At 40.9% G+C, this 21326-nt stretch overlaps 2 protein-coding genes across 7 annotated transcripts; one reads left to right on the forward strand and one right to left on the reverse strand.

Moving 5' to 3' along the window:
- The first annotated feature begins 1906 nt into the window (after positions 1-1906).
- On the forward strand, positions 1907-17796 carry pfkfb4b (6-phosphofructo-2-kinase/fructose-2,6-biphosphatase 4b). 6 transcript variants are annotated; one of them, XR_008339709.1, is made up of 15 exons: positions 7132-7348; positions 9476-9592; positions 9716-9812; positions 10902-10968; positions 11075-11149; positions 11235-11291; positions 11876-11997; positions 12079-12286; positions 12368-12514; positions 12604-12708; positions 12800-12929; positions 13508-13570; positions 13876-13940; positions 15954-16139; positions 16993-17796. XR_008339709.1 is itself a non-coding variant. In XM_053430701.1 (14 exons), the coding sequence occupies exons 1-14, from the start codon at positions 2024-2026 to the stop codon at positions 16011-16013; spliced, it is 1356 nt and encodes a 451-aa protein (XP_053286676.1). In that variant the 5' UTR covers positions 1907-2023; the 3' UTR covers positions 16014-17796. The 6 variants fall into 6 exon arrangements, 5 of the variants coding, with proteins under 5 accessions (XP_053286676.1, XP_053286655.1, XP_053286646.1 ...); XM_053430701.1 differs by lacking the exon at positions 7132-7348 and adding an exon at positions 1907-2066 and having other exon boundaries at positions 15954-17796; XM_053430671.1 differs by lacking the exons at positions 15954-16139; positions 16993-17796 and adding an exon at positions 14185-15058 and having other exon boundaries at positions 7131-7348.
- Positions 17773-20550, reverse strand: arpc4 (actin related protein 2/3 complex, subunit 4). Its single transcript, XM_053430712.1, has 6 exons — positions 20441-20550; positions 19520-19638; positions 19320-19431; positions 19123-19218; positions 18496-18666; positions 17773-18260 (listed from the first exon to the last, which is right to left on the reverse strand). Exons 1-6 carry the CDS (start codon positions 20441-20443, stop codon positions 18255-18257), a joined length of 507 nt encoding a protein of 168 aa, XP_053286687.1. The 5' UTR covers positions 20444-20550; the 3' UTR covers positions 17773-18254.
- Between the last annotated feature and the right edge of the window lie 776 nt (positions 20551-21326).

Consider the following 21326-nt stretch of genomic DNA (forward strand, 5'->3'; position numbering starts at 1 on the left):
GGTGATGCATGTGTATCGACGCACATAAAATATGTGGTGGCTCTCTCCACATGATGGGAAATGAATTGGTGAAGCTATTATTCTGAATCATCCTTGTTCATCATCGTTGGTTTATATGCGCTTGCAGAAATGATGATTGGCATTATTTAGATAACAAACGCTGAAAAAACAGGCGCTCAACAAGTGACACAACTGGTTGAGAATAAGAGCATTATGACCACTTTGTTAAGTGGAGGAATGTGCAGATGATACAATATTTGGTTTGCTGTTTGTTTTTGTTCTTTGACGAATCAAACCAGGGGATCATTTGGACGAGGAAGAGCATTTCACCAGTTCAAAACATGCCCTCGAAACACTCATATAGGGGCCAATCAAATCACAGTTCTCATCCTCACAGACAACAACTGAGTCCATAATCAGTCTCATTCTGTGATGTATTATTTGCATGATGAAGTTCCAGGAGCTGGATCTGAATATCAGGTCTAGCCTGTTGGTTGATGCAGGGCAAAACTCCCAGAAGAAGCCCTGAAAGATAAAGACTGTGCCAATGCTGTTGAGTGCATCATCACAAATCTAGAGGATTAAAGGCTTTGGAAAAAAAAGGTACCTTATTTTTAAATTGTCAAAGCTATTAGCTAATATGGGATCTGTTAAGATATAGCTTTTTGGTGTGTATGAAAGGCCCATCCTCTCAGACTTTGATCAAGAGCTGCAGGAGCATCCATCTCCACTGCTCTAAAGAAAGTGCCCTTACCACCAGTGCCCTCTATGAAAGGCAACTCCAACTCCCAGCAGACACTTGATGGCACAGAGAGAATAGACAAGGTTCAGATTCCTCCACCACCGTCTGCTCCAGTTCCAGTTGTTCCATAGAGGATCAAAAAGAGTGCAAGTTTAAAATGTGTAAGAGGGCAACGGAAAATGTTCTCAGTGGTTAGTTGGGGTCTTCAACAGATCCAGATAGTGGCTGACCTCATCCTGACTGCACTGAGTATTCAATATTATTAATGCAAGACCCCACATTATATATTGTGCTTAATGCAGGTATAATCAATGTTTCTATATCAGTGTATCAAAGACAATGTGTGAGAAGGGTCAGTATTAGTGACAGATATGATGTTGACATGAATATCCCACCTTCCCTTGTTTTGTTATTTTAGCTTCAACCCATAACTTTACTGTTTCGGTTCAGTGAACAATACCTGCTCAGCAAAGGTGCGCGGACAGAGAAGGAACATGGTGATCTATACAGTGCGGAATTCGGCAGCTAAAAGACCGGATATTTACCAGCCGGTTGGTGGAGAACAAAAACCGAGCTAAAAGGGTTAAAAAGGGGGTATAGCATGTGGGCTCCTCCTGCAATAGTGCAGCCCTCCAGGCCTTCTTGCGGCTCGAACAAAATGGATGTGAGCCTTTGTTCTATGTGCTGTATTGCTATGGCTTCATTCCAGATCTAGCAAGCTGGAGCGGACAGTACAAGTGCATTCATTCCAGGCACGTATGTGGGCTGGATGACTATGTGACAGTGGGACAGTGTGGGCCAATGCTGGGCCAATGCTGGGCCAAAACAATTTTGTCATACAGCCTTTGCCAGGTGGCCAAACCTGACTTCAGATGAATGATCACGATGCTGTTTAACTGCTGGAAGTAATGTGTCCAGGTGACCTAAATACCAGTTTAAGTTGAAATGATAAAACATTTTCCATTTATGAGATTATCATTTCAACCTGTTGTGGGGTTCGGGGGGGGGGGGGCTCTATGTGACAGACAGTGGAAAACCCCTTCAGGTAAAGATAGAGGTGCAGCTAAACTGTGAAAGATGTGGGTGTGCACGCGTGCGTACACAAAGCCCCGTGCACACGCCCCCCTCTCTCTCTCTCTCTCTCTCTCTCTCTCTCTCTATGTCTCTCTCTCTCTCTCAGTTCATTCAATGCTTCACCCTGAGCTGCTGCTACTGCTGCTGCTGCTGCTGCGGCTCACTCTCTGTGTCACACTGGGAAGAAACAGCTTTTAAACGGGCACCATGAGGGGCTCCTGCCGCCCGAGGAACACGAGGGACCGGGCAGGTAAGGACGCGAGCTCCTGCTGATAACACACTTTTATTTCTATTCCGTCAGACTATCAGGTGTGTGTACATCGTTTGTGTGTGTGTGTGTGTGTGTGTGTGTGTGAGTGTGAGTGAGAGTGTGTGTGTGTGTGTGTGTGTGTGTGTACGTGTGTTATGGAGCAGCTGGGTTAGCCGAAGTAAACAAGTCTGGGTCACGTAGGCAGCGAGGCTTCACAGGAGCTCACTGCGTTCTCTACTCAGCGGGGACACGGAACTGACTGCGACACACAGCTGGAGGAAACACTGCTCGTTTCAGGTTTCATAAGGAGGAGACATAAGTTGTGTCACTTTGCTGATAGCAGAAGTGTTTGAGGGAGCTAGCGTCGTCTGCTGCTTAGCCTGTGTGCAGCCGATGGGGTTAGCCTGTGTGCTAATCTGTGCAGGGACAGTGAAGAGGAGGATGTAAACACGGCGGTGTGTTTTCCTACATGTCCCCAAACACCCTGTCATTTTGGTGTTGTAGATCCACACAACATGGCTGCTTTGTGTTGTAGATCCACTGTGATTATGTTGCGAGGGGTGAAGACAGCTTGACCCTGACCCCCAAGCTCATGTCCCTGAAACTTTGTTTCCCCAGAGATACTGTGCACATGATCCTTTTGGTAAAGGACAGTATGAGGAGCTCCTCTATTTTACTATAACAAAGTAGAGGAGCTCCTCTTGTGGCGTACGCATTGGTTATAATGTAAATACATCCAGTCTATCTGATTGTCACAAAATGTGTGTCTCATATTTCAATTTTAACTAAGTATATGTTATGTGTTTCCTACAAGGAAAGTCTGCTTATTATTCACAACATGGAAGACAGCTGCTTCAACCCCCTGGTGGAAGAAGTGTTGTCCCACTACATCGCTATTATTGTTGAAGGTCCTACGGTTCATACATTGAGTACTACACAAGGCATCATGGTCATTCTAATGGCATCTGGACCACTGCTAATACCGTGGCCTATATAATCCAAAGACTCTGTTATTATAAGAATAGACTGTTATGTAATTCTATTAGTCATGTTGCCCACAGGGTAACAATACATTTCCCCGTCCTGCCATGTTGGGACAGCTTTGAGGGATTCTTTGCTGTCCTCTGCATGGATGTGTTCGCGGGTGTTTTTAGTGACCGCAGCAGGAGCTGTTGTGGCAGATGTACAGGGGATGAACGTGGCTCGGTGTTGGTGAGGCAGGAGCTGTGTTTTGTTGTGCTGTGCTGTTCTGGCTGTGTGCCTCCACACAGAGAGGTGGGGCAGGGGCTGAGCAGAAAAACAGGAAAAACATACTATAAAGTCAGATCTTTGTACGTACGTAGGGACTTTATTTTAAGCATGCTGGGAAACAAATAAATATCAGATCTGTATATTACTCTTTCTGTATGATGCTGCTAAACATGTATGTGCAAATTAATCTGCTGGAAGTGCAAAGGAGACTGGTTGTGAAAGCATCAGGATTGCTGCGGCTTGATAGAGCCCCATGTTTTTATTGCTGCAGAGGGAGAGAAATATGCTTCAGTGCATGCAGCAGATCCAGATCATACCCCTAAGTGCATTACACAGTATCCGTGTACCCCACAGCCCATCATCATCCACATGCCTCAGAGCGGCCTCCTGCTTTTTCTCAACCTTTCTTTCAATCTCCTTATTCTACTCAATATTCGTTCTATCTGTGTCACATCCCTGCTCTAAATAATCTCAAGAAATCATTCCTCCTCCTTATTCACAGTCTCTCTCTCTCTCTCTCTTGCTCTCTCTCGCTCTTTCTCGCTGCATCTCCCTCGCTCGCTCCCTCCCTCCCTCTGTCTGCTCTCTATCTGGGGGAAAGTTCACCCGCTCGCTCTGAATCTCATTATAGGCTTCAGGCAGAGCTGTAGCGTCTGTGTGTGATGCAGTTACAGTGCGCTTGCTCAGTGCACTGACGGAGCAGCTGTTTTTGCATCTGGGAGCATTCAAGGGCAGAGATGATGATGCTGTTATTTTGTACATTTGATGTTCACACTGCAGACTGCAGCATCACTTTGGGCTTCTGGGGAAATTGAGAGGAGCTTTTTTGACGATCGTTCATCATAATAAGTAGATTGATTGATAATGAAAGAATCTCTAGGCCTAATATAAACCACTAGAGACCATAGAGGGTAATATAACAGTTTGTTCACCATATGGACAACCCTGTCCTCATGCCAATTCCTTTAGGTTGAGTTCAGTTGAGGACAGCCACTGTTGTGTGGGCAAATCTTTACAGCCAGGGTCCATAAATCTTCGCAGTGGCTGTTATAGCAACAATCAAATATGAGTGTGATGTTCTGCCCTCAATTTACATTTGGACATGTGGTGTAGACGGGCAGCAGAAACCTACATTCTCAGGTCTTGATGTCCTGAGAATGTAGGTTTCCACTCAATTTGCTATTGTCTGGATCAGTATAAATGTAAGTGTCACCATTGTGTTTTTTGTGGTAACTCTTTTACAGTATATAGTAAATACACAACATCAGATAAAACAGCAATGAATCTTTTTGGAACTTTGATGGTACCCAGGTGCATCATACTGTTTTCATGTCAATAATTGTTAGTCGCATTAAAAGGATAGATGTAAATGCACTGGGGTTGGGTGGGTGAAGTGTCTAAGTCCACAAAACACTTCTGGAGTGACAATGGTGACCTAGACTTCAGACGTAATAAAACGACGTAAAAACATGACATGCATTGTTTATTACTGGATTCATTCTAATTATTATGTATTTATTGTTTCAGTTTTGCCGTGATAATAACTGACTTTAACAACAATAGGCTGTTGAGTCAGTGCTTGAAGAATAACTTTGACCAACTCGTGTGCTGCAGAAGTATATGTTTTCTAGCAGGTTTTTGTTTGTGTTGAAGGTTATATAACATGTGTGTTAATGGGATTACCGTTACAAACTGTGAGGTGGAGTATCTTGCTGATGGGATTGGTCCTGTTGACCTGCTGACTGACCTCTGGCTGTGTTTACTGTTACACTTGATGCTGGACTGATCACAACTCTGCTAAGAGAGTAATTCATCCTCTTTAATGCATCTTTGTCCTAATGGCTTTGTCTGTTCATCTAAATTCAACTCTTGTGGCCTTTAAAGATACGTGCACAGTGCCACCTGGTGTCAAATGTTTGACACTACATTAGGCTGACAAAAAAAATACAGTGCTGCTACCGAAGTCATAACAAGTCATCACAAGGCTGCACTCATCTTTTTCTTGACTCTTGTACAGAGAAATGTGTGATGGACAGAAAATTAATGTACGTTTTTATGCTTTAATTGAACAAGAGAGCCAATGGAAATCTTATCGGTTTAGCAAAAATATCAAACAGTTTCTGGCACTGAAGGCACTTATTAAATATAAGGATTTGTTTTCTAAATAGCTTGAGGGAATCACTTTGGAATGTGCCAGGCATTCCCTTGCTTTCAATTTTTTTTTTTTTATACACTACATTTTTTAATTGTTTACTGCAGATAATTTTCTTAAGTAGTAATTGATATATGAACACCAGGAAAAACTGAAAATGTCCATTAGAATTAGTGACCAGGTTCACAATTCATGATTACATTTTTATTTGTTCTCTTTGTCAGACCCCAACACCAAAAATATTGAATTAACACGGTTAGTAAACAAACAAAAACAATACATCTTCACACCTGAGAAGCTGGAAACACTGTTTATGTTGGAAAAATTTCCAAATTAATCCTAATAATTGATTGATTGATTCTGTGAATGGACACTTAGGTTTGTAATATATCCTTCAACTCTTATTCGTGCTATAGACCATACATGAATCATAATCAGAAAAAATAACAAGATGTATTATAACATCTGCTTCTCTTAATTTATCTATTTTTAAACCAATATAATACATTTACTGCATTATTCTCTTATGGTTGTGTTTCTATAAAATAATAACATTAATGATATTGATAATTATCATTAATGTTATTATTTAATAATAAATTAATACAATAGTAAATGACGTCTAATACCAACAACAAGAGCAGCTGATTAAAATCCTGGATGAAATATTCACATAGTAACAGGAGGTGTTGTGTGTGTGTGTGCGTGTGTGTGTGTCATGGACTTGTTGATTTGATTTGCCATAAGAAGGATGCGGGGTCGTGACCCACGGGGGGGGGAGCCGTGCCTGGGTCGTGTCGCTGTTGAGGCTGCGATAGTTTTCTTCATAATGCACGCCCTCCGTAGCCCAGGTACTCTTCTCCTATTGGCTGTTGGAGCTGTCGTCTCTTCTCTGATTGGTCCAGTCGCCCGCTGCATTCACTGCCCATGCGTGTTGCGCGTGAACAGAACACTTGTTTTTGTTCACTCGTTTCCCTTTTTCCTAATACAGCTCAGTCCTCTAAACGGAGTATTACGGTAACGCGCCATTCCCAGAAACAAAGATCTGGGCTTCTCTGTCTCTATTGGATATGTGTTTGTGAAAAAGATTCAAGGAGTTTTATTTGTCATATCCAAAGACTTTCCCCAAATTGCTCCTTCTCAAAGAGAAAGAGCTGCACATCGATGCACTGTATGAATGTAAAACTTTGAGTGGTCATGAGGAATAGAAAAGTACAGACCCTTTACCTGTTCAACTCAACTAATGTATAAATTCCGCTGCAGAGATCACATGGTGTTGTTTACAGCACATCAACACTGGCATCAGTCCTTATCATGGGAGTGCTTTTTCATTCTGAGGCTTTTTATATTTTGTATTTTTGCTGTAGCGGGTTCTCATCAACAAGCCCACTCACTTATATTGAATGAGGCGGAGATTATCCAGAGTTCAGTGCATGTCCGAAAGCAGCTTTTGGCAGTTATCACTGTGTATTTGTAAAATGATTGTCTGGCATTATATTGATCATCACAGAATTGCTCTATAGTAATAATGTATAGGAACAACATGTATGAAATAGTGGTTACAGTGCCTCCTGCTCCACGCGCTTTGTTTTGCTCCTTCCCTTGGGTTGCGCATGTTGTCCGGTCGTTACGGTGACGGGGAGCTGCTGTTTCTCAGCTGATATGTGACATACTCCCTCCTCCTGCTGCTGCTGAATCAGTACGCCGGGTCTGCAGCCCCCCGCCTCATTCAGTGTGTGTGCTCAGGTTAGGAGGGGGACATCCAGCATGTTGGACAACGAGGACTTCGTGTCGAACACTTCCCCGCGGGAGCTCACTCAGAACCCGCTCCAGAAGATCTGGATGCCGTGTAAAAACGGCCACATAGCGCAGAGACGGGGTAAGATGCGGCTGAGCGTCAGAGGATGTGACCGGGAGGTGATGAGACGCGTGTCTCCGAACGGTCCTTCTCGCGTCTTCTCGTTTTCCTGAGGCCATCTGTCCGTTCACCTCTTTAATATAGGTTGTATTACATTCTCGCGTTTCACGGTTGTTTTGGATGTTGCGCACAAACTGCTGAATAGTCCTGCCTCTTGTGTTGCATCATTTTTGCCATGAAATATCACGCACGGAGACAAATCAGAATAGCACTTAGAAATAATTAGAATCCCGCTTAATTGAATCAGACCAAATGACACACTCATGACCCAACGCATGGAATTACCCAGGACCACCTCTCTAACATCCCACATGTCTGATAGTGTTTGTTTGTGCGTGTGCGTGTGCGTGTGCGTGTGTGTGTGTGTGTGTGTGTGTGTGTGTGTGTGTGTGTGTGTGACTGTGATTATGCAGAGCAGTTTTCAGTCTGGTCTGCTCTCTCTGCAGCTCAGCTGGTTTTTGCTGAGTCAAGCTCTGACTGTTTCATGCTGTTTTCTTTTTCAAACACTCTGCAGCCAGCCCAGCCCTGGAGGAGGCACTTAACCCTCTTCAACTTGATCTCTAAACTTTGATTTCTTATTGTACAAAAAATTCTCACTATATGTGATGAAATGTCGTTCTCCATATCATCTGTGACATGAGGAAGATATCTGAAGAAGTGCACAGGGGTTTTACTTTTAATGGTTTTAGTTCTGTATATAAGCAACAGTTTTACACTTTGAACCAATTTCAATGTAAAAAAAAAAAAAGTATACCAATTTGAAATGCTGGTGCAGAATCACCAGCAGAATGCTGTTTATTACAATCTCCATCGAGCTGTCAGATTAATTTATTTGCAGTGTAAATGCAATAAACAGTCAGTGTAGAGAAACAACTGTTGTTTGACTGACTATCCTGTGTTTCGAGCTCATCTGTGCCTGCTGCAGTACAGCAACAATAATGCAGCAAACTGTAGTGAAGTCAAGGCAACAGATTCTATCATCAATTGAGCCTGTAGCATTCCCCTATTTTTCATCTGATACAAGAACACTACATCATACAAGCTAACCTACTAGTCCTAACTACATTAGCTGTAAAAGCTAATCTTCTCTACTAATATTTTTCTCTTGATATCCATCAAACAAACATGAAACGTGGCACCATGAATAAGAATCTTCTTAGCCCACCTACAAAATATGTACATGCAACAATAAGTTATATCTAGTTGTGCTTTCTTGTTTTTAATGGATGATGCGTCTCCACTTCCTGGCACTGTCCGGAAAAGAAGCAAAAAAATCCCGGATACGAACGCTGTCATCTTTTGCATTTGGATTCTGAGCTGTAGTGGCAGGGGGAGTTGTAGTAGCATGGTCCCGCTGATACACACAATCAACCAATCACAAGGTCATCTATCAATGTTTTCAAACAACTAATTAAAACCAAGGTTCATTGACAGCTGCTGTAATTACAGCAGACAGTCACTCACATACCACCCTCTGTTGGTTAAAACAAGTATTGCCCTGGTAATGTTCCACTAACCCTCACCCTGTATCAGTGACCCAAGTATTTCACATTACTCAGCATGTCCCTCTGAACCACAAGTAGGTCAGGGTTGATAAAATTAACACCTCACCTTCTTCTTCGTCTGAATACCTTATTCAGTAGCTAATTTTCATCATCAGCTTCTGTTATTTGGCTTATCCTCTTGACATTTCTTCATTTTTTTTCTCATTCTCCTTAAGAACTGGTCTCAAACATGTTTCACAGCCTGTTTGAGTTGTTGTAGCAATTATCCCTCCTCTGTCTGGCCGGGATTTTCTGTAGTAATGTGAGTCCCTGTCACACAGTGTGAGCCAACGGAGTTATGAGCAGCTCAGTCAAGCAATGCGACTGTTCTTGCTGAGTGGAACAATATTAACATGTAGTGCTGTGACAGGAAACTGACATGAATCTTTTTTTAATCATGTATTCACTTTGTCACTTCTATGGGCCTTTGACCACTTTGCTTTTCACCTGTTGGGATTCATTCAGCTGAATATCAAAAAGAAGACACAGGGCTGCAAGTAGAATCTAATACAAGTTTTGGTTTGTGTGTCTGCTTCACTTTCAGTCTGTATGACCAATTGTCCGACGCTCATTGTGACTGTGGGACTTCCAGCCCGAGGGAAGACTTACATTTCGAAGAAGCTCACACGCTACTTGAACTGGATCGGTGTGCCAACCAGAGGTAGAGAGTGAACTCTCAAACACACAAACCTTGCACAGGGCGTTTCCTTTTTTTATAGATGTCAAGCGCAAACAAATTTGAAACGCTCCATCATTAAACACAAATTGTGTCTGTTTGCAATAGAGTTCAACGTCGGCCAGTATCGGAGGGAGTGTCTGAAGATCTACAAGTCCTTTGAGTTCTTCCGTCCGGATAATGAAGAAGGTTTAAAAATCAGACGGTGAGTCCACATTGATTTCCCCAACACTCAACCTGTATCATGCAGGGGAGGTCTGCTGGATACAGCCACCAGCCACCAGAACTGTGGAATCTTCTGGAGTGAAAACCAGCAGTCTGCTTATACTGCAGCTACTAATCCTACTGTCTTGTAGGTGTATGATACAGAAAACAGTTAAATAAAATCTGGTGAATCTTAAGTAAAAAATTATAGAACAAATTTGAAGTGAGCGTAAACCTGAATTGAAAGCAGAAGTGAAAATCACGGATATTGCCAAAATTATCTGTTTACCAATCAGATTTCCAGAGTTTCTGAGATATCAGTTACTTTCTGGGGTAAGTTTGATTCATTGCACTTCCCAAACTTTTATACATAGTTGTGGCAATTTTCTACAATCCCACTATACCAACGAGACACAAATGTCCTGCAGTATTGTCGCACTTTAATGCTCAGAACATGGTGCTTACGACAAAGGTTAGTTTGTAATATGCACCCCGATGGGAAGCAGTTCTTGTCTTTATACATTTGGCTCACCCCTCCCAGTCTGGTAGGGGTTGTTACAAAGTCAAAGGTTGGGATCTTCTGATGATGTGAAAGCAACAATGCCTTAGTTAAATCAATCGAGCCAAGATTCATTCAGTAGTACAGGAAACCGCAGGATCATGGTTACATTGTATGAGATTCAATCATGATCCATCAAAGGGGAAATTACATGATCATATTGTGGTCAAATGTTACATTTCCTTACAACACTCAGTTTTTAGGGCAGTGGATTGTCATGGAACTACTTTCTATTTTATTTTTACTTCTTTAAAATCAAAAAGGATTGTTTGATCCTCATTTGTCTTCAAATAATTAATATCTTCTTTTCACCATGTCCACCTTTCTGAAGGACTTATTGCTGTTCTAAATACCATAATTTTGTAAATCATTGTCAAATTTAACAGTCTCTCATAATTTTCCCACACATAACATAATAAAAGGCCTAGAGATTATTACAACTTGCCTTCCAAACTTCAAAAGTAGTTGCAGCTACTTGGTAAAAAGTGTTGGACATGCAGTGAACTGACTGTGTCTGCTGTGTTTCCACAGTCACTGTGCGATGGCAGCTCTCAATGATGTTCGGCAGTACCTGTGTGTTGAAGGAGGGCAGGTGGCGGTGAGTCCCTGATACTGTCCCTGAAGTCTGCTTGACATATTATTAATACAATAATTAAGCATAAGTCAGGGCTTCATTAGAAATGATTTTCTTACTGCTGTGTCAGGTCTTTGATGCCACCAATACAACAAGAGAAAGAAGAGGAACCATCGTGAAGTTCGCTGATCAGAACGGGTTCAAGGTATTTTCACCAATGATTTTAACTGAATCATTTGTCCTCTTGACTTAATGTTCTCTGAGTCTAAAATATTGTTTTGTCAATGCAGGTGTTTTTTGTGGAGTCTGTGTGTGAGGACCCAGATGTCATTGCACAAAATATAGTGGTAAGTATTGTCTCAATTTATTCAATCCTGTCTCGTTTGAATAGTTGCATACTTAAGTGATACTTTCAATTCAAAGCCTATGCAATGTGAGTGTTGTTGTAGAGTTTCTGATAGGTGGATATTTTTACTTGAGGAAAGTTATGCAAGCTGAATTTTAGCTATAATTTTTAAAACCTATTTTACACCAAAATGTGCAGGTTTTTAACATGAGTAAAACCATTAAAAGAGTCAATTGACTCCTTTCCTATTGCCAGTCGAGGAGTTTACCTTTCTGTTTTTCCTCCCTGTTCGTCATGTTCAACATCACAAACCCACCAAATGCTGCGGCGCTCGCTAACGTCACTGTCTTGCCAAATTAGCCAAATTAATATTCACCCGGGGATCACGTTTGCAACACTGCCCATTGAAGCCAGAGCCAATTAAAACCTGCGTCTGCTGCTGATGAGCAGGGTCAGAGGGAAGAGAAAAGTGGCGCTCTCGTTCAGATTTGAACAAACTCGGCATGACAAAGTATTTAAAGCGTCAGGCAGCCGTCACGCCCTTCTCTCTGCTCACATCCTCTCCTTGTGTTTCCTCTCCTGTAGCAAGTGAAGTTGGGAAGCCCAGACTACATTCACTGCAACACAGAGGAGGCCGTCGAGGATTTCATGGAGAGAATCAAATGTTACGAGTCGTCCTACCAGCCTCTGGACGAGGTTCTGGACAGGTGAGGACACACAAAAACAACAGGGTGGATTTAAATCAGCTCCAAAAGATCGTAGGTGTGTAACTGACTTTCCTGCCCCAGGGACCTGTCCTACATAAAGATCATTGACGTGGGCCGTCAATACCTGGTGAACCGTGTTGCCGATCACATCCAGAGTCGAATCGTCTACTACCTGATGAACATCCACATTACGCCACGCTCCATCTACCTGTGTCGTCACGGCGAGAGTGACCTCAACATCAAGGGACGCATCGGAGGAGACTCTGGTTTGTCTAACAGAGGGAAAGAGGTGTGTTTGTCACTATGGGTGTATTAAAAACCTGAGTTTTCATCGGATAGATATAATTTATACAATGGTCTGGATTTCTAGTTTGCCAGGAGTCTGCGGAAATTCCTCCAGGAGCAGAATATCCAAGAACTGAAGGTGTGGACCAGCCAGATGAAGAGGACAATCCAGACCGCAGAGTGCCTTGGAGTGCCATACGAACAGTGGAAGCCTCTCAACGAAATAGATGCTGTACGTTGATTTCTGTATTTGTGAAATTAATACAGCAGCTCATTTGAAGCCTTTATCTTCTTGAGCTAAACACATCTTCTGTCTTTCAGGGCGTGTGTGAGGAAATGAAGTACGAAGAGATTCAAGAGCATTACCCCCTGGAGTTCGCACTGAGAGACCAAGACAAGTACCGCTACCGCTATCCTAAAGGAGAGGTGAGAGAGGGATTCTTACACATGTCTCATCCTGATTGGTTGTAGGTGTTACTGTCCTCATGACTGTGTTAAACGTGTCTGTGATTTTCAGTCGTATGAAGACCTGGTGCAGCGACTGGAGCCGGTGATCATGGAGTTGGAGAGACAAGAGAACATTCTGGTGATTTGTCACCAAGCAGTGATGCGCTGTCTTCTCGCATATTTCCTGGACAAGTCTGCAGGTATGAAGTTCCAAAAGCTTTTTTATTAAGCAATTTAGAGTATATAATGTATTAGTTTTATGGTAAACTGACTTGGAATGCCTCACACTGAACACCTGTTCTTGCTCTATGGAACTTTGGTGAGCCGGTAAGATCTCTTGCGAGGATCAGGCCCAGGAGGTTCAAGAGTGATGCCAAACTGGAGATCACTTCAAAAGACTGAGTCACCATTAAAAATATGCATTTATCTCTGGTATTCAGTGAGGAAACTTAAACTATAAAGAATTCTAAAGAGTTTTGTGTATTTCTTACCATTTTGTTATTTGTTCAGTTGGGTTTCAGGTCAGTGAGTGGGACTGCGCAGTCAGAGCTTCAGTCAACTCATTGATAGGCTTTGTTTTTCTCTACATGAAAATGTCATTAGACAGAATAAACACGTTTGGCTGCAGGAGGTGCTGTTGCTTATTTTGTTTCGAGTTTTAAATTGCAACATTTTGAAAAGGACTTAGTTAAATTTGCAGCCTCAAGTGAAAACATGTTTAAACTCTGACCTCAACAATTGAAATACAGATGTTGACTTCCTGTCTCTGTCTCCACAGATGAGTTGCCTTATCTTAAGTGCCCTTTGCACTCTGTATTAAAGTTGACCCCCATGGCTTACGGTGAGTTACACCATTTTTTTATAAGCTTATATCATGTATTTACTGTAAATATTCTATAGCAGTAACATCTTGTAGTTATATGTTGCTTATAACAATGATGTAGAACTCTGGTTTTATTTTACTACCAAAAGAAAAGGTAATAATGATTCCTCTCCAGTTTATAATTTTGCTCTGAAGATTCATTTATAGCACAAAAATAAACAACACAGCATCATATGAATTCTTTTTCTATCGTCACATGATATACAGTTGTCAGATAGCATGCACCTAACTGGATCCTTCTTGTTTTGTTTGCTCTCACTCAGGATGTAAAGTGGAGTCTGTCTATTTAAGCGTGGACGCTGTGAACACCCACAGAGACAGACCAGAGGTAGGTATCCTAGGCAGCACACAAAGGTCTGTCATCAGACAATGTAAACAAGTTGAATCCACCTCAGGGGTTTCCCCTCAAGTTCAAGACAACATCCTCTGTGATCTGCGACTGAATCAGGACGTCGTCTCAGAAACTGCTGTGTGTTTAGAAGCAGTGTGAAGCGTGATCTCTGGAGAGGCACACTGTGTCTTCCACACTTCTTCATATCGTCTCATCAAGAATGTAAATCTTTCACAACCAGGAAGCTGTGTCCGTCCACAGGAGATCCATGGTGGTAACCATGACAACTGTGGCATCGCTTAACATTGACACTCCTACCTCCACCATGACCTCTGGTTTCATAATGATCTCACAGTGGTGTCAGAAAGGAATGTTACAATTCTGTTAGATATTTTTGTTTGTTATGTTGACTGACATAACTGGATTCAACTGTGATTTGTGATTGTGTGTTAGTGCGCCTAAATTTGTGAGGACCTGTTAGACTTTTAGACCTTTGTGGGTACATTTTGACTGGTCCTCACCTCTCATCAAACTCACTGTTAGCATGGACGATGCATGCTCTGCTGCGACGTCGCAGACTTTCTGAGTTTGGAGCTAAAGATTAGAGGTCATCTGATGTCAAGGTTAGAGGATATGAAATGCATTGGTTCTTTACAATTGTAGAAACAACGTGTGGTCGAACAATCTGAATTATAACATAAGAACAAGCACATTACGTTTGTTTTTAGTTCTGATATAAATTTATTTTTCAAATCATGAATTGAAAAAAATTAAATAAATTGTTTCCATGTATGCTTTATAACTTGACTGACTCTTTACTTGTTCGTAGTAGAACAAATACATTTAACATCAACATTAATTTTGCTGCATAGAAATGCAATATATCATTTCCATTCTCTTGTTTTTAGAATTTATTTTCTGTTTATAAATGAAGGATAATCTGTGATGTCCTGTGAAATTAGGATTTACCTCATTTATAATGAATTCAGTCATAATTTTTACGTCGCTGGCGAACACAACTTTTATATTATTTGATCAAATGAAACGATTTTCTTTGTTTTTGTCTTTGTCAAGGTTTACTCATGTGAATATAAATGTACAAATTGAAAACACAATCACTCTTCTGTTCATTTTTCTGGTGGAAACATCAGTGTTCATTTGTTTTTATGTCAAACATGAACTGCACTCATGTCATGACTGACTGGAAAGTGCACAATCACAGAACACATTTCAGAAGCGATTTGAGTTTGATCTTAATGACTCGTCTCTGTAAAACCTTTGAGGACTAGTTTGAAAAAGGGATAACTGGAACAAAAAAGGGACTCAATTAAACTATTTAAAAAACTTATAATTTTAGACACTGAAACATGATCATTATTCAGCTGTAAAAACATTTGTATCTTGTGTCAACAGTAAAGTGTCCATGTGAACCATGAAGGAAATTGAAATCAACATTAAATTATATCCATTGGATTTGTCCAATTCAGGCCACAAATTACCGCCTGATAAACTTTAAATAACATTTTATTCAAACAACTATTTTTACCATCACACAGTAAAAGCATGAACAGAAGGAAACCTTTCATGGTCAGTATTACAGTTTTTAATTACATCAAGCAGAACCTGTTTCATGGTTCAGTTGGGCATCCGACTACTATTGAGACAGATGAATTGCTCCCTACAGTCACATGTTCACAGATGTATTGCTTCTCCTGAAAATGTCTGTTCTGTTGATTTGTCATTTATATGATGAGGTTGATTTTAAATGTCTAAACTCAAAAAAGTTCTAATTCATTATTACATATTAAAAAAGCAACAAAGTACTTTCACTGCTAACACATTGACAATCAGATGAATGATTGAATATCTCAAGCCATTCCACTCACAATTGCTCTTCATGAAGATAATGTCATCAAGGACTTTCTCTGTGAAAATAATCTTTATTTATAAAAGTCAGATAAGTAATGTGAGACTATAACTCAGTCCGCTCTTCTGTTATGGCTCTTTCAGAATGTGACGGTGCTCCGCAGCACCGAAGACGCCCTGCTAACAGTCCCAGATCACTTCTGATCTCCTGCACTTCCTGTTACAGCTGAGACCTCGTCCGACAGCGTCATTGTAACGGTGTTGCTCCCCATCTGTCACTGATCCGGAGAAATGAGCATCTCCCCAGACTTCAACTATAAAGCACTTTGAGTAAATACGATCCATTTTTATACATCTGTTTGTTGTGAACTGTAATGGTCCTGTAGCTCGAAAAAACGCCAATATTTTTTTATATGTAGTTTAGTTGTCCTTGTAATAGTCTTTTCTCGTGGATTATATTTAACATCTACTGTGTATTGGGCTCTTTGTATATCACCAGGTGCTTTCTGTGTTTGTGATGTTTTTCCTTGTATGAAGAACATGTACCATGACCCCCAAAACACCTTTGATCAATGTCCTTAATCCCTGAAGACACAAACGAATATTTACATTTTTGTAAAAGAAGAACATCTTTTTCCTGGCTATCAATTTATAGTTTAAAAAAGAACCAGCTCGTGTGATGGGTTTGCCTACTTTGACTTCAGATGGTAAAAAACATTCCAAAGGTGCAAAAAAAAAAGAGTCACCTTAAAAAGTGGAACTAGCATTATAAATGCAACCTTTTTCTGTCAAATGTGCAGTGAACAGTCCATTTGTTAAGTATAAACCTTTTTGTTGCACTCTTACGCGGATATATAGATTTCCCCCTCATCAATAAACACTCAATTCCCCATTATGACAAAGCAAAAATAGACTGACATTTTTGTAGATTTGGAAAAACTCAAATATTTCATTGACAGAAGTAGTCAGACATTTTGCTATGACACGTGAAGTTAAGCTCCTTTAGCATCTCCTTCAACCGTTGCTTGTCAGATGTGAGAAGAGGAGTGTGTGTGCATGTAATGGCTTTGGCTTTGTACTTATATAGCGCTTTTCTAGTCTTGATGACCACTCAAAGCGCTTTACAGTACAGCTTTACATTCACCCTTTCACACACACATTCATACATTGCATCTATTCACAGCACTTTGTTATTCTATGGGAGGCCATTCGAGGTTCAGCATCTTGCCCAAGGACACTTCGGCATGCAGTTGGGTCAGACTGGGGATCGAACTGCCGACCTTCAGGTTGGAGGACGACCACTCTACCCCTCAGCCACAGCCGCCCAAACAATTTAATTGACAAATGATAGAATCAAATCAAGGTGTAGAAACATATCACATGGAACACTAAATGGGAAATTTCGGTTTTTACTTTTTAGTACATTTGAAAACCTTAAAATTGAGTCAAGATTGAAGCAAGAAAATGTTTTTTTATTCAGCATGAGGCTGGGCAAGACAAAATATGTAGTGAAGGAGTAGTGCACTTTCTGAATGCCCTGCAGCTCCTGCTCTGTAATTCAAACAGACTTCAGAAAAAGGAACCTTATTAGGTTTTAGTCTTTAAGAAATGAAGTAAAAGTGTGACACTTAACACTGCATCACTGATAATATATAATAATTCTATCATTCAATCAAGAACCTGGTTGTATTTGGATTATAAAATAAGGTACAGTATAAACTGTACATGCACGTTTGATTGATGTAAGTTGTGTGTGAAAATAATATGTATTATATTTGTCTTTTTTGAAAACTGTACACTTTCTGTAATATTTTACATTTGATATTGTATATAACAGAAAATTATTCTCAATGCCTTGTTTGTGGTCAGACGTCACGATCTCAATAAACCAGTGATGTTTATGGAGAGAGACAGAGCTGCTGTTCATAAAACCACAACAGATTAAAAAAAGAAATCACCAAAATACAAAGAATAATGTTTTTATTTATCCAACATGTCTATTCATTTAAATGGTCGATCAACAGTAGGGTCTACTCTGTGTACTAACACAAGAAACGTGTTCTGGTTGATTGCCTTCATTTCGTAACAAAACAGCAAAATGAAATGTCCATACGTTTTGTGTATGTATAAACATTTAAATACTAATTTCCATATTACCCTGTGCTGATTAATACTGATTCTTGTTTAAGGACCTGACTTCACATATTCCAATGTTCTAAAAGGCAGAAGTTCATGTCGGGTGTAAATATTCATTATGTACAAATGTCAATATTTCTGAGCACAGGGAAGTTTTAAGGTTTATTGGCAGAACCTTATCGGCCAGTAAATATTTACTGTACAACTTATATTTCTGAACTTCTGTCAGCGTTTGGTCTCGTCTCTGCCCTGTGATGTGAACGCTCCAAAGTGACGGCCAAGATTGCAAGAAGAATGTATTCCTCAGTTTCAGAACTGCAAGAGCAAAACAAAAACAACGTCTGAGCTAAAAAAACATCTCACAAACAAGAAATACATAAAGATTTTATATGAATAATACACCATAATAACCCTTTAATAACAAAACATTTTAGTAATGAGCAGTTAACTGAAAACAATCAGAAACAATAGTAAATAGTTTGTCACCCTAATATGAAATATAATGCAAAAACAAACCACTAATTAAAAAACGTAGACGAATAAAACTTACGTTTTTGAGGAACTCTTCAGCGACGATACGAGCTCTAGCGTTGACTGACAGCTTCATTTCACTGATCTCTTTGTCAATTTCCTCCATGAAATGAATCACATAGTCCACCAGTTTATGTTTGTACATCTGCTCTGTGTGGAAGTTGGTGATTAGAAAACTGATGTCGTACCCCTGCATAGAAAAAGAAAAGAGATGGATGTAAAGACACAAATAATTCAGGATGCCATCAGGCGTGTGGATAGCTAACCTGAGCCCATCATGCCAAGACGTAAGTGGCAATCACTATCTGTAACTCCTGATGCCCAGATGAGAAGATTGGAGTTCTGGGGCTCGATCAAACCAAGTCTCTCATCAAACAATTACTTGTTTCTGGTTATTTCCTATGTATTCATTCATTTCATGATAAAACATACATTACATGTCGTCATTTCTGGCTCAAAGATGAAATACCATCAATTTTTTACACAGAGCACTTGGGTTTTTTAACTGGAATATTCAAGAGCTCTGACCAGTCAAGATCATTCACGGTTTTATGAAGTAAAACTTGATAAAATCATAGAGGAAATGAAAAGAAATGTCAAACTACACCCTGTAAATGTGTTTGACCCTTTTTCAACGCCCACATACCTCCACTGGTTTCCTCCTGAGGATGAAGAAGTTCTCTGCTCTCATCATCATGAAACGCATGAACTTATGGCACAGAATCTTCTCGATCTCGTCTGCCTAAAGCAGCAGGTTGAGGGAAACAGCTGTCAGTTCTCTAACGTTGACATAAGATCCTTTTATGCGTTACTATGCGCCCATCAGTTGGGAGGCCGACCGACCTGCTTGACAGCGATGCTGATTCTGACAGAGTTGATGGAGCCCTCGATCAGAACCTTCTCCTTGTCATTGCGGCTGATGATCACTGGCTGGAGCAGTAGTTCTTTACTACTTCTGGAAGTGGAACAAAACACATACTCTTAATAACGGTGTTTTCATACTCTTCTACTTCTTTGTTTTAAAGCCACGATGACAGGCTCACCGCACTTCCACTTCTGGCTTGTTGTGTCTCTCCACCACTTGCGATGAGAAATTCTCCAGACAGAGGGCGGCCTGCAGGGTGGCGCGCACCGCATTGAGGTATGGTCGCAGGGTGGCCGTCTGAGGAGGAGCACAAGTGATCGGTTCATCAAAGAGAGCCAATCTGAAACCGCAGCTTGAGACTAACTGGAGACATCATTTCGATTACACACTTCCTCCCTGGTCAAACTGATTACAATCTGGCTTTGGTCTCAAACCAGAAGAGGCGACTGCTCGTCCACGTTGGATCTGAACATGACAACTAGCACTTCATCCGAAGCTTCTTCATATTTAATAATCATGTGAACGTTTTAATATTTAATTGCTCTTGGCCTCATAAAGCTGATAGCAGCTGGGCTGGTTGAGATGTGTTGCTGAGGAGCAGACCTCCGTCCAGATACATGGAATACCATTGTGAGGCGGTGGTGTGCATCAGTGTCACACTACGACCTGTGGATGATACTGACGCCACTGTGGCTGGTAACAAGAATTAGCAGCTGCATAGTAAATACATTTAAAACCGAGCCGCGTCATCAGGAGTTCCTGCAGCAGCATCATCTCGAGTCCATCACGGTCTTTGACATTATACTGAACAACATGTCACTATGACTCCACCACCGACAGTGCTACGTTTGATCGCTTCTAAGACGCTGAATGATTCTGTTCTCGCTTGTTTCCTCTGAGCCTGGACCAGCTAACGTTAGCCTGTTGGCTAGCTTAGCTGGAAGAGATGACAACATTTGGAGGAAGAAACGCGCTGAATCCTCCCAACACGGATGTGACGTTAGTCGAGGAGCTGCAACGGTTTAATGTCGATACGGTTAAATGTTAAAACGTATTCAACTCGGTCGGTGTGTCAGTGTAAATGTGCAGTTTGTCTCACCATTTCTCTGGAGGAGCAGAGCAGCTGAAGGCGGAAGTAGCTTCAATTGTCAGAACACCGGAAGTCCGCTCTGCCTCCTCTGAGCTGCTGCTGATCTAACATCCATCACATTTATAATATCAATAACAAACATATATTCACAATAAATATGATCGATGTACAGTTAATCAATCTATAATGACGATTAAAAGCAACAAGCACAACAGTCCCTGTGCTCACATTCAAAGCTGAAGCGAGACATTAACTGCGGTCAAGCCAGCCGACACTCGCATCTCTGTGGTCAAAATCATTAAACATAGAAATTCTACTGCACTCTTATACTGACACTTATGGTTAAGGTTATGGTTTGGCCCCGGACTTATGGTCCGGGGCCAAACATCTACCTCTGACCTTGACTGAGGTAAGTCATGTCTCACTCTCTCTCTGCATTTACCCAGCATGCTAACCAATACAATTCAGGCTCATTATTCAAGTTTGAAATGAAACCACTGTATAATATGAAGCTTCTGCTGTTACATGTTGATAATGTGCTGTTTTCTGTTGCTTTTATGACAAATGTGAAAATATTGTTGCTGGCTTCTTTTATGTTTTCTGCTGCTTATCTTAATGGGTGATATGTGTTAACGTAATGCTAAGTAGCTTTAAGTCGCCGAGTCCAGGCAGAGCGAGGCATTGTGGACAAAACACCTGTAGCACCAGGACATTTTCCCATTTCACAGCTTATTCTACCAAACGATGTGTTTTGTAACATTGGGAAGATTAACCTTGGTGTTTAACTTTAGTATTTAAGAACAGGTAAAAAAAAAAAACAGCTTCCATCACTGCCAATCAAATTCAGATTCAAATTCAAATCAAAGGGGCTTGGTGCCATGGTGATTGATGAGGG

This window comes from Pleuronectes platessa, chromosome 2 (assembly GCF_947347685.1).
Source record: "Pleuronectes platessa chromosome 2, fPlePla1.1, whole genome shotgun sequence".
Taxonomy (NCBI): Eukaryota; Metazoa; Chordata; class Actinopteri; order Pleuronectiformes; family Pleuronectidae; genus Pleuronectes; species Pleuronectes platessa.

What these genes read in the sequence shown, in the direction of transcription:
- pfkfb4b (XM_053430662.1), top strand. Translation starts at nt 7,237, where the DNA reads ATGTTGGACAACGAGGACTTCGTGTCGAACACTTCCCCGCGGGAGCTC. An exon ending in CTGGACGAGGTTCTGGACAG is followed by an intron (nt 11,998 to 12,078) that starts GTGAGGACACAC and finishes TTCCTGCCCCAG; the next exon opens with GGACCTGTCCTACATAAAGA. An exon ending in TGTCTAACAGAGGGAAAGAG is followed by an intron (nt 12,287 to 12,367) that starts GTGTGTTTGTCA and finishes CTGGATTTCTAG; the next exon opens with TTTGCCAGGAGTCTGCGGAA.
- arpc4 (XM_053430712.1), bottom strand. An exon ending in AAGCCAGAAGTGGAAGTGCG is followed by an intron (nt 19,432 to 19,519) that starts GTGAGCCTGTCA and finishes TTCCACTTCCAG; the next exon opens with AAGTAGTAAAGAACTACTGC. An exon ending in TCAGCATCGCTGTCAAGCAG is followed by an intron (nt 19,219 to 19,319) that starts GTCGGTCGGCCT and finishes CTGCTGCTTTAG; the next exon opens with GCAGACGAGATCGAGAAGAT.